Here is a 13392-nt window from a genome sequence, read left to right as displayed (position 1 = left end):
AGGTAGGTTTTAAAACTGGAGGCTTTAATAAATTACTTTAAATTTACAACCCAAATAACCCTGTTTTTAAGGAAAGCCATATTTGGGCATGAAAAACCATCAAGTGAGGGGCGAACCTGCAGAAGTGATATTGTTAAAGTTAACCACTATGTAGGGGCTTCACTGAGTTTTCACTGTCACGGTTCAGGCCTTAAACTCTCGCTTTGAAACTTGCCGGGATGAAATCATTTCACCATTCTCCTCTGGCCATTTACAACTGCTTTTTGTTTCCTGTTTTTAAAATCATTTGCTTTTAAAGAAATTTGGCTCCTCTTTGGTCCTCTGTGGGTCAAGTTTAGGCAGAGGTGCGGTGATTTTCTCTTCTGGCGCACAGGCAGTATTGTTGAAGATGTTCTATTTTAAGTACCAATGTTACTTTCTGTTTTATCTTTTTTTGCCTTACCCAATTTTCCTTTACAGTAATTTATATTGTTATATCTCTTGTATCTCTGTGTATAAATAGATTATATTGGGAACACAGAGGAGTAGATATGTTCAAAAAAGAATAGATAAACAAGAGTACATGTATCGTGATGAGCACTGAGTAACACATAGAAATTACTAACTCACTATGTTGTATACCTGAAACTAATAGTCTGTATTAATTATATTTCAATAAAAAAAGTAAAAAAAAAAGAAGAACAAACATGAAAATACCAATTTATAGATCAACAGAATGAGTTAGAACTCAAAAAAGGATGTTTTTCATAGAATCATAGGGATCAGGGCGCCCGGGTGGCTCAGTGGGTTAAGCCTCTGTCTTCGGCTCAGGTCATGATCTCAGGGTTCTGGGATCAAGCGCCACATCGGGTTCTCTGCTCAGCAGGGAGCCTGCTTCTCTCTCTCTCTCTCTCTCTCTCTGCCTGACTCTCTACTTACAATCTGTCTGTCAAATAAATAAAAATCTTATTAACTGTATATGTAAATTATAATTTTCTGGTAACCACATAAAAAAGAGGTAAAATTAATTTGTATTTTATTTAACCCAAAATATTCAAGGTATTATTATTTCAACATGTAATCAGTATTATAACATTTTTAATAAGCTATTTCACATTCTTTTTTTCCATACTAAGTCTTTGAAATCCTGCATGCATTTTCTCCTACAACACATCTCAATATAGACTAGCCACATTTCTAGTGCTCAATGAAATGCTACATCTCATATGGCTACCATATTGGATAATACAGACAGAGATGGGGAGTTAGAGAACAGGTAGTGTTAATCCATCTAATTACTTTTTGGTGGGAAACCAAGGTCCAAGAAATTCAGAGCCTTACCTATGGCAAAGTCAGGATGAATACTTGGATTCTGGCACAGTGTTTTTTTCCCCACAGTTCACACTTTTAAGGGGAATGCATATTCACCTCCAGAAAGGAGTGCCATCTCCCTTCCTGTCTTCTTCCCACACGCCACCGTCTAGCCTTGTTCTGAGACACACATAACTGTTTACACATTTTTCCATTCAGCCACTCAACCAGGAGCTTCTTCTGCAGAGCTCCAAAGTAGGTACTCCACTGGCATTGGAGGCAACTTGCTCTAAAATGAGGATATTTTATTTTACTCTTTGTTGTCAACAAGCTCTGACAACTAACTCACTAACTCTTTCCTGCTTTTGTGACCTGCTATCCTGCCTGTTTAAATCAGAGCGTTCACTGAGCACATATCTGAAAAGGCTAGAACCGAGCCATATTTTTTGTAGGTTTTATTTATTATTGTAATTATTGAACCTCATCTATTTGTTTCATGTTTCATGTCATGCATTTGAGTCATTAGGTCTCCACAAGGAATACAATAAACTCTTAACTCTTGAGGAAGGAAAAAACTAAAAGCCAAGACTGAATTTGGCAAACCTCTCCGCTTGCCTCTCAAGTCCCGCAGCCTCTGGCTCTAACTGATTGAATGACCCCATCTGATTTTTACAGCCTAATAATGAAAAGCCAAGAGATAAGATTACTAACACAATCCGTGAAATCATTCCCTCTCTTCTCTGAGAAAGCCTCACAGAGGTGAGGAGTTTACACCCAGTCCTCCACAACTGCAAGCGGGACCCTGACACGGATGGTGCTTGTCGCGCACCCACCTTTGGGGGCCCTGTGTCACTACTGGGTAGTAACTCTGTTTTCTGACTTCTGTTTTAAAAGGTTTTGGGTCCATTGTCAATCTATACAGAAGAACAGAGACTGTCATTAGATTGAATTAGTGTTAACCAACTACTGTGATAGCTCAAAAAATCATTTTGTGAAACAGAAAAAGTCCTCCCTCTTTTTCCCTTGTTCTTCTATTATTTCAATTACATGAATTCCTGTCAGGCCTGTCAAAATTCTACTGTAATTACAGACAATTATAAAATTATGATTCCAGTTGACAACTATTTTGTAGCACTGGTACATGTATAAATACTTGTGACCAGTGAAGCAGAAAGACTCCAGGGTTAGGATTTTTAAAATATGGAGCCGTCTGGCTGCTGGTTCCAAAGCTGGAATTCGTGGTAGTGACTCCCTGGGGCTGGCCTCGAGTAAGGTGTGCACTCACCAAAGGAATCAAGATTTGCTTGCCTTTGACCTGGAATTTGTAGAGGGAGGTGATACCCTCTGGCCACTATGATGAAATCCAGTCAAGCCTTCTCCACAGCGCTGGATGCTTCGCTCCCATCCCTTTCCCCACGGAGCCTCAAGGATTGAGGAAGTGACTGCCTCAGAAGTGCAGGGACCGAAATAAAGGCGGTGTTTACTACAGAACTAGCCCCTCTCCTGTTGTGTATCTGGGCATCTCTCTCTCCCTGACACAGTTCCACTTTTTTCTTGTATTTTATCCTGAGTATCCTCGATCATTTCCTATTCTTAATTTTAAGGCACACAGCAGACTGTTTTCTATTTCTCACTTCAAAACCACACAAAGTTAAATAGCTTTTGAGTCGGATCATGGACTTATTTCTCCCAAGACTGGTGCCCTCAATATAAACAGAGCTTTTTACCCTTTCTCTGTCGTACAGGATTAAACCACCACCATAACAGAAAAAGGAGAAAAAGAAACAGCAGTGGACAGCCTATAAAATGGATCCATGGTTCCCAACAGATCTGACGATCTTTCGTTGTCAGCATTCTGTTTCTTCCTTAGTCTACTGCTGTTGAGATGATCCCCAAATTTCGTAAAGAGATTTCTGCATCATTCGAGGCATAAACAAGTGGAGGGGAGGGGTTGTGTCGGAAAGATGTCCGGACAGGAGGCACAAGCCCCGTCATGTCAACCACCTGCAGCGTAATCGTGGGCAAATCAATTACATTCTATGAAGGTGAGGTTCTTCATAAAGTACGGTGTTATTCTCGGCCCTCCTGACCTTCCTACAAGCTGGGACTAAAGGGGGATCTATAAATCTGCTCTGTAACTTGCAAGTAATAATGACAGCAAACCGTATCTTCATTATTATTTTTAAATACCTCCTACCTACTAGGTGCCATCTGAATTTTCAGGAAAATGAACTTAATCCTCACACTGAAGTTACTAGGGAGATCCTGTTACTTATCCTGAACTCACACGAGGAAATGGCAGCAAACCGGTTAAAGAACTTGACCAAGATGGGAGAGGTAATAACTGGGAGAGCTCTGATCCAAACCCAGGCCGTCAAGCTCCGTGCTTTACTGCCTCACGATACAAATCTAAACTTAAAATTACGGAATCTCCGAACACAGTTGGGAAGACTTGACAACAGGCAGTACAAAGCTCCTTTTTTTTTTATAGGGAAGTCTTTCTTGAACAGTGAGAATAGCTGGTAGGGCCTGAAAAAAATCGATCCAACAGCTGAGTCCAGCAAGAGATGATGGTCCTTTCTACATGTGGACAGAACAGTCCTAAAAACCAATAAGGTCCTTTGATGTAAAATTACCCTTTCAGACTTCACAAAAAAGAGGACATTAGTATCGTGGGTAGCCAGGCAAAGACCCTGAAATATGACTAACTGACATATCACACAGATCTATTTATGCCGCATTTGGATACACATTTTTTGAAATCGTTCACGTGACCATAATTCTGCAATTAAGCCAATGGATATACCCAACGCCAGTGTAGACTACAACTGGGGTAGGACTAATATACATTGACTGTGCAATTTCTCTTTCCTCTCACCTCTAGGTAGCATCACTTCAGCTCATAGACACAGACTGCTGATTTTGGTTAACCGAGGAGGGGGCCAGAAAGTTGAGATCACCCACCCGTACCTGCTACCCGGAGAGAACCTAGTGGCTTCTTTCTCCTTCTCTTTCCATTTCTTTCCCTTGTTGGAACTCCTTCGCAAAGGTGCCCTATAAGGACAGTACACAGTCAGAAAGGAGAAACACATTTCCTCTTTTAGCTTTTTGTTTGTTTGCTTGATTTTTACATCACGAAATGCTTACCCCAGATCCACAAACTTGCGCTTAATTTTTCCTCCTTGCATCACCAATGAACTGGATGCCCTTAGTGATTTGGGACCTTTGGCACCATCTAGGATGTACACACAGGTGAAAAAGACCAATTTATTATTCTTTCTGAGGCCATTAGTCAAAAGTCAGTGCATTTCTGAATCTAAGGACTTTGACCCAATTCCAAAGTGTAAAAGAAAATAATATATGCCTTTTTTTTTAAGATTTTATTTATCTATTGGACAGACAGAGATCACAAGTAGGCAGAGAGGCAGGCAGAGAGAGGAGGAGGCAGGCTCCCTGCTGAGCAGAGAGCCCGATGCCAGGCTCAATCCCAGGACCCTGGGATCATGGGAGCTGATCAGGTCGGACCTGAGCCAAAGGCAGAGGCTTTACCCCATTGAGCTACCCAGGCGTCCCAATATATGCCTTTCTTAAGCTACAGGAAACACAGCTATGCTGAGGAACATTCAGTTAAGCCAGGAAAGGTCCTGCTGGACAGAGGCCCAATACTCATCAAAAGGAGTTTTATCTTAAAATATACTGGAATGAGCAAAATAAGCAAGAATGAACACAATCAAATAATTCTTTACATTCAAGGCAGGGACCGACATGACTTTCCTTTTGTTCCTTCTCTGGCTCCAACTCTTTGCTTCAAATACCAGACTCTGTCCTCCACACCTGTCCTGCCTTTGGGTTTTGGTGCCTTCTGACAGAAACCCAGCCCACTTCTTACTTAACTCCCAAGTCCAATACAGAAAGAGACCCCTCAGAGTCTGGGAGATTTAGGGGAGGAAGCAAGAGTCAAAGCTTTCTCTTCTGGTCTCTCCCTTAGCTAATGGCCTGTGGCCAGCCCTGGGACAGGTAGAGGATGGGGAGATTTCTTAAGCTGGGGCTCAGCTATAAACCATTTATATCTTTGAAAGGCTTCTCTCAGAGGTTGGGTTGGACTACAACTTGGCTGGCCTCCTGTCATGTGGAAGATGCCAAAATTTCCTCGGTATTTGGAGCTGAATGATCTTTGCCTCTTTGAGTTATGCTGGCTCTCAAGGGCAGCAGCTGCTGGGGGATGGGAACACTCCACATGACGCCAAAAAAGCAATCAGAGGAAAGGCTTTGAGAATGGAGTTCAATGTCAAATGTAGGAGCTGGATTCCACAGGTGGCACTTATTCCTCCTTGGACACAGGAGATAATTCCTACAGCTCTACCTGGGAACTATTTAGCAAAGGATGTTGTTCAGCATATGCAGTGATCTGAGATGATTAACAAAGGATGTGTTAAATTTAGTGCATATTTGTGTGTGAAACTACTCCTTCCTAACTGTCTGTTGGTGTCTGTCTCTATCTTTGTAAAATTATAAAAATATTCCAGCAACTTTCTGGCATGGAATGTAGACAGAACAGTGTTACTACAGAAGTGTTTAATTAACCTTGCTAATTAATTTTGCTCCTAATTGTATTTCAGGATAAATTTCTAAATACACACACTACATGAATTATGCACACTGTTCTTATTCAGCAGTTTATGTTCAAAGCTCTGAAGAAGCAGCACGGGAGGTTTACAAACTAAGGAATTTTAGCAATGAGCCCTTCATACTTTCAGTTAACGATACTTGGATTACAACAATCAATCCCTTGGAATGTACATAATGGAACACCAGCGTCAGAAATATGTCCACGTCAAAATCCACTTCTAGCCTCAGATATTAATTACGGATATTTGCATCATTACGCTGGGTGTCTGAATTAAATGGCCACAGATGTGAGGCGTACACTTAAAGAAAATCCACAGACATGGCCCAAACACCTTCTGAGCTGATTTTGCTAATGGACATTTAAAAAAAAAAAAAAAAAAGGCAGGATTTCAATTTCCTTCATAGAAGCTGAAGGGGAAAAGAAAGTGCTGGATTCCTCCAGAGCAATCCCAAAGCAACTCCTAATGGCTAGGACTGTGCGAAGTTTAAAAGTAGACTGCCTAATTATTTTCTGAAGTGGAGGTAGCAGGGCGATGTTTTAACGAGTGGTGAGAGGACCAGATGAGACAATGGACATGGAAATGCTCTGTAACCTCTTAGTGTTGCAATTATTTGGACATCTTGGGACTAAAAGCCTGATTCTGCCCATTACAGAGCCTGCTGCTAGGCAACCTCACATCATTATCTCACACATTTGCCAAAGTGTGTTCCAAGGAACACTTAAATGAATGCTTTCGAAAGGCTGAAGAGGCAAGATTAAGGAATAATGCACTTCTCTATTTTAAATCAATCAAATCTACCCACAGTGCACATTAGAATGTCCAGTCTGCACAAAAACCGACACTGGATTGGTATGATTTCAGGAAAAGAAAAAAAAAAGAGTGACTTGTTTTTGTTTATTTATTTAGCTTTATGTAAAATTTCCATTAGGCTTTCTGAAATCTCTCCAACACTACCCTCAAGAGCAATCAGAAGTCCGAACCCCCAGTTGGGGCGCTGCAGCTCCAGGTTCTGGCGATCCGGCCTTCAGTTTCAAAGCAGTAAACGGTCTCCCTATGGCTACGTGTCATGGCCTTTTCTTGTACTGAACTATCCTTCCTCTCCTGGGCCCCAGACTCTTGACCTCTTCCTCTCCTCTAGGGACTCCCAAATCTGCCCCTAGCCCAGCCTGTCTCTTGAGCTCTCAACCTTCTTCATTAAAAACATGAGTTAAGGGGCGCCTGGGTGGCTCAGTCGGTTAAGCATCTGCCTTTGGCTCAGGTCACGATCCCAGGGTCCCGGTTGGGCTCTGCTCAGTGCAGGGCCTGCTTCTCCCTTTCCCCTCCTGCTTGTGCTCTCTCTCTCTCTCCATCAAATAAATAAATAAAATCTTTCTTTAAAAAAATGCAAAAAATCCCTTTAAAAAATTTGTTTTTTGCCCTTTATCTCTGACTTCCCAGTGTCTACTAATGACAGGGCCACATTTCCTGAGGTCAGAGGCCCTGCCGTCAAGTTCGGAGTTCCTCACCTCCTTCCCCTGCGTCTAGGCAGCTTACGTTACACAGGCTCTTGCATCGCTCTCTCCCTCAATGTCGACTGCTCCTCCTTCCAGGTCATCCCTCCCCGTGTCTCCTGATTCACCTTCCCCACACCTCATGGGTTTTCTTTCTTTTTTTTTTTTTTTCCCCCTTTTTATTCCTCCGTTCAAACATCTGTGTTTGCCTAGTAATTTGGTGAGGTATTCAAGGCACTTAAATTCTAGAGCTAATGACTTCACCTTCCTATTCAGTTTTAATTGCAACAATTTAACCTGCATAAAACAACTGCTTCACCTCAGGCAGGCTGGGCAGCCCTATTCCTTTCAACCCATCTCATGTATGCCTGTCTCTGCTTCCTTAGCCATCCTTCTCCCCCCAAGTCCTTCGATGGTCCCTCGAATTGTCAAGTCTTAATTTACCAATCACAGCTGGAGGTATGAAAAAATTTACTATTTAGAATGTATAAAGACCTAATGCAATATGTTAATAACAACAAAAAAAAAATCCTGTAAAGATTTTGCAAAGCCAGTTCTATTTGCCAGGACATTAATTCAGCGAATACTTTTGAAGGCATGTTTTGTGTCAGGCAGTGTGCTAATAGCCACATATAAACTTAGAATCTCTAGAAATCATAGGTAGAAAGCTTATAGTACTTAATTTACTCCTCTCAACCTTGTCTGGACAAAGGTCTACTGCTATGGAAGTCTAGAAACCAAAACGTTATTATTAGGTTACTCAAAGAGTAAGCATGAGAAAAATATTGTCATGCTTTCTATGGTCACTTAACTTGTCTTACAAACCTCTGGAAATAATCTTACACTTCCTCTTGCTTTAACTGAAATGGGGTTAGATGTTTATCATTTACCAGCTACCATGGGGCTCTTTCTATCCCACTTCCACTGAGGTTCCTCAAATATGACAACAAAATGATGATTTGTGAATGTGGTATCAACACAATTTTGAAAACAGCCAACTTCAATTAGTTGTTCAGTAATACCAGCACATTGTTAGCCTTGAAACTGCAGGCAAGTACAGCCGTAAATTAATTATTACCTTGTAGTAACTTAAACAACCAAAAATAATGGCATATTATTTTTTAAAAATCTAGATAAATGGCAACCAGGGACTAAGACATGTTCAGAGTTTACCCAGCAATGATGAGTAGAAGGAAATGAATGCCTAGACCAGGGGCCAGCAAGTTTTTCTGTAAAGCCAGATAACAAATATTTGAGATTTGAGGCTATACAGTTGGTCATATCTCCGCAGCTCTGCTTATTGTGGCATGAGTGTAGACAGGTTATAGATAAATGAGTGTGGCTGTGTTCCAATAAGACTTTACTTATAATAACACATGGCAGCCAGATTTGGTTTGATGACCTTCATTGGCTATCTGGAGAGACCTCCTGCATTGGTTACCAAAGAAAATTATGAAGCACCAATTACATGCCATACTCTTTGCTGGGGACCAAGAATATGAAGATGAAAAGATGAACGAGAAGCAACAGTGTGAAAATTTCTGTGGGATCAGAGAGAAGAGAATAATTCACTCTGCCTGGGAATGGGGAGAGTGTACGGACAGTCCACTAAAGGAGATGAGATTTAACCTGGGTTTGAAGAAGAACAGAATTTCCGTGGAGTGAAGTGTTAGGCAAGAATGTAAACATGAAGTCTTGCTGACCTAGTTCACTCTAGGTCCTCTAAAGATGAGCCAATGAGTCCTAAGAACCTCACATGTGAATAAACACACCAACATACGGAGGGAAATAAAGGTTAACCATACCTGACCTCTGCTGAGTCCAGCTCTGAATAGATTAATCTCACACCGCCAGGGACTCAAGAATTTTATAGGATGTTATTCCTCAAATTGGATTTGGAGGACAGAGAAGGTAGATCTGACTCTGTTAATCCATACTGTATCATCTCCTGCAATGTCATAACATTTTAGCAATACTTGGGTCTGCATCTTGGGAAGTAGGGAGGGAGAGTCCTGGAGGGACACAAAAGTGCCCAAATAGCAGGGGTGCTGCCATGCAACCGGACATTCATCTGTCAGTCCAGCTGAACGAGCATATTCCATACACACATCCAGGTAATTTAACTACCGTTTTATGCCGGTTGAGTAGCTTTCTGATTTATGAACCCACCAACCCATGGGAGAGAGAACAGAACATATGAAGGATGCTGGGTATTATGTCAGGTGTACCTCCCAAACTAAATCAGAAAAATAAGTATTTTGGCCTAGAAATCAGTGTTTTCTAAGTTAGAAGAGCAAGAATCAGCCACTTTGGACTTGATTAAATCTGAACTGTATTACTGAGTTTCTGGACTTAGAAAACTGAAGGGCTAGACCTTTGACTTTTGAGGTACCAATTGGTAATGGGCTGCTGACTGACAGTCAGTTAACTAAAGGTCTCTTTGATGTCTTTCCAGGTGTTACAGAGCCTGAGACCGGAAAGCAAGAGAGAATAGGGCCTTCCCAGTCACTGATGGTGGGGTATCAGAAACAAGATGTTACAAAACCAACTGGCAATGACAAAGAGAGAGAGAGAGAGAGAGGGAGGGAGAGAGAGAAGAGGCAGACAGACTGACTCTAGTCAGCAAACTCCTTGAGGGTAAAGATGGAATCTTGTCAGTTCTCATACATTTAACCCTTAGCACAACGCCTGACTCAGAGTAACTGCTCAATAACTATTTGTTTAATAAATACTTAAATGAATGGATTAATGTCAATGAAGAGGGAAGGCAATGAAAGCTCTTCAAGGCTGGAAACTTTTTACTGGGAAAGAAAAGAATGTGAGGCACTCTTGTATCTGAGTGGCTACTGTATTAGTAGCTGACTATTGATAAAGTTCATATTTTATCAAAGCTCAATGCACTGCTTCTTCCCTGCTCCCCAGAAAGACAATCAGCCCAGGAAGACTGAAGAGGGTTAAAGCCCAAGTTACTTAGTTTCTGGAGAAGAAGCTACCCATCTTCTATCTCGGTTCCTGCTTACTTCCACTGAGAGCTTAATTCCAAAAAAGGAAGAGTTGCAAATAAGGGAGGCATTGGGGAAAGGGTGGAATTCTCACATGTGACTCCTACATTGCTTTTCGTAGACTGCGGAGCACAATGCAAATCCACGTACTACTTCTCCCATCTGGGAGGAAACATCTGCTGACTTTAAAGAAGCATTAAAAAAAAATTAGAAGTGGGGCGCCTGGGTGGCTCAGTGGGTTAAGCCTCTGCCTTCGGCCCAGGTCATGATCCCAGAGTCCTGGGATCGAGCCCCGCATCGGGCTCTCTGCTCAGCAGGGAGCCTGCTTCCCCCTCCCTCTCTGCCTGCCTCTCTGCCTACTTCTGATCTCTGTCTGTCAAATAAATAAATTAAAAAAAAAAAAAATTAGAAGTAAAAGAGAGACCTAATCTAGATAATATTCTGCCACTTAAAAAAATCGGGGGGCCATATCTCATGTGTGAGTGATCCACTCTCCTTGACTATAATGTAACTTCTCTCAAATAGCTAGTTATGCCTGATAAACTCAAACAGCAGACCACTGCGTATTAACCTCTATCTCCAAAATACATGTGTCTGTTGTTTGGTCTTCTTATGGACCAATTAAGATCTGGGCGCCTGGGTGGCTCAGTGGGTTAAGCTGCTGCCTTCGGCTCAGGTCATGATCTCAGGGTCCTGGGATCGAGTCCCGCATCGGGCTCTCTGCTCAGCAGGGAGCCTGCTTCCTTCTCTCTCTCTCTCTCTGCCTCTCAGTGTACTTGTAATTTCTCTCTGTCAAATAAATAAATAAAATCTTTAAAAAAATATATTCAAAGTGGTTATCCACCATAATTTAAAAAAAAAAAAAAAAAAAAAAAAAAAAGATCTATATGTAGTTTTCCAAAGAGATGATAGAGGGCTTACCACAAAACAGCACTATAAAAAAGTGCTATTTGAATCCACAGTTTGAGTGAATAAATGAGAGTTTTTGAAGTCTTTAATTCTTTTGAAAGTAGGTTAATATCAACCATGCAAGTCCTCCATCAACTTGAGAACTACCTTTGATGAATTAGTAGGCTCGACATATCTTCTTTTGCTTCTACTAGCATTTTTTTTTTTTTTTTTTTTTAGTTTCTAAGTACATAATTTTTATCCCAAAACTCCTAGAAGAGCTGTGCTTAAGACCAGTCTGTGGAAGGCAATTCCAGCAATGAATAGGCTTAGGGAATGAAACTAAAGGGAAAAGATCAAGAATAAAGCTATGGTGCTTCCCAAGAGTTAAAAAGAGGTTGAGTCCCCCAAATCAAATGTATTTCTATGTTCACGATGTATTTTTAGAAAGATTATAATTTTTGATTGGGTAGAGACAGATGGGTATGCGCTTTTCAAAAATACAGTCATGTACAGTCACACCTGCAAGGTATGAGTGTATCTCACATCACTGCTGGCACTAGTTGTCAGAATTATTATTATTATTTTTTAAGATTTATTTATTTGACAGAGAGAGAGTACAAACAAGGGGAACAGCAGGCAGAGGGAGAAGCAGGCTCCCCCTCAAGCAGGGAGCCTGATGGAGGGTTCGATCCCAGGACCCCAAGATCATGAATTGAGTTGAAGGCAGATGCCTCACCAACAGAGCCACTCAGGCGTCCCTAGCTCATGAATTCTTTAAAACTTTGGCAATCCAGTGGTATCTAATTTAAGTGATCACTTCTCTGATCATTAGTGAGCCTGATCATCTTTTCCTATAAGCAATACAAATTTTCTCTTCAGTGAACCAAGTTTATTTCTTTTGCCAATTTTTGACTTTTTAAAAATTCCTTGAAGCTACCTGTATATTAAAGTCCATCAATTAATTTTCTATTTTCTAATTTCTATATGGGGTCCTTTATTATGCTTATTGACTACTGTAACCAAGAGTATTTATTAGATAATTGTAGAGAATGAAAAAAAACCAATAAAGCCAACACCCATTTCATTTATTCCTCCCAACCCTCACCAGTTTCTACCTACAAAGTCCCTAGTATGTCCTTCCATATTCCAGTTCCTGGACAGTCCCCACCAAGTAACTGACTTTTGTCATTCCCACTTACAACCTCAGCATTTTGTCTGTATCTCTAAGTAACTCACTTTTTAACACTATCTAAATAGAACCACCGTGATTCTTCTGCAATTTGGTTTATTCTCTCAATGTCTCGTTCCAGAGATTCACGCCTGTTGTCATGTTTCAGTGTGGTTCATTCATTTTCCCTGCTGCACAGATTCATCCTATGAATATACTACAATTCATTTAACTATTTTTACTAGTGATTATTCCAGGAGTTATCAGCTTTTAGGTTTTTCCAGTTGTTTGTTGTTGCTTTTGATCACACAGTAGGGCTGCTATGAATACTCCTGTACATGAATCTCAGTAGACAAGCATAGGACCTTGTTGGGTCAAGGGCATGCACACTTTCGCCCTTACTAGGTCAATGCTAAATTGTTTCCAAAGAGCTTGCCCCAATTCACACTTCCACCTGCAAGATGAAAACTCTTCCGTCTTTGGTTATTTCACATAGTTTCCAGCATTTGGTAACATCAGACTGTAATATTTATGGCAATGTGGTAGGTACAAAATGGTATCTCATCTGGTTTGTCTCATACTTTTCTGATTACTAATGCAGTTGAACATCTTTCATAAATATTTTGGCCTTTTGGTTTTCATTTTCTATGAAGTGCCTGTTCAAGACATTATATATTATCTCCTGTATCATTTGTCTTTTCCAGGTGATTTATACAAGTTATTTACATAATCTAGTCGCTAACTTCATGTTAGTTACACAGACAGGTAATATCTTCTCCACTTTCGTGGGATTCTTTGTTGTGTGTTTGAGAAATGAAGTTCCTAATTTTAATATCATCTGATGTTATTAATCTTTTCTTTTTTTTTCCTTCGTGTCTTGTTTAAGAAATCCTTGTCTACCCAAAGTCACAAAAATATTC

At 40.7% G+C, this 13392-nt stretch overlaps 1 protein-coding gene across 13 annotated transcripts in view; it reads right to left on the bottom strand.

The window, feature by feature from the left end:
* Positions 1–13392, bottom strand: part of PPP1R9A (protein phosphatase 1 regulatory subunit 9A) — a 305319-nt gene that overhangs the window by 18047 nt on the left and 273880 nt on the right. For 9 of the 13 annotated variants that reach the window (XM_045062718.1, XM_045062711.1, XM_045062713.1 and 6 more), the window contains 2 exons: positions 4438–4525; positions 4261–4344 (listed from right to left, as the gene is read on the bottom strand). The exons of the other annotated variants lie outside the window; for them this stretch is intronic. In XM_045062718.1, coding sequence (XP_044918653.1) covers positions 4261–4344; positions 4438–4525 — 172 coding nt within the window. The remainder of the gene's footprint in view (positions 1–4260; positions 4345–4437; positions 4526–13392) is intronic. 13 annotated transcript variants of the gene reach the window in all.

Source organism: Mustela putorius, unplaced genomic scaffold (genome assembly GCF_011764305.1).
Source record: "Mustela putorius furo isolate JIRA1106 unplaced genomic scaffold, ASM1176430v1.1 tig00003845_pilon_pilon_pilon, whole genome shotgun sequence".
Taxonomy (NCBI): Eukaryota; Metazoa; Chordata; class Mammalia; order Carnivora; family Mustelidae; genus Mustela; species Mustela putorius.
This window is presented reverse-complemented; position numbering and strand designations above follow the sequence as displayed.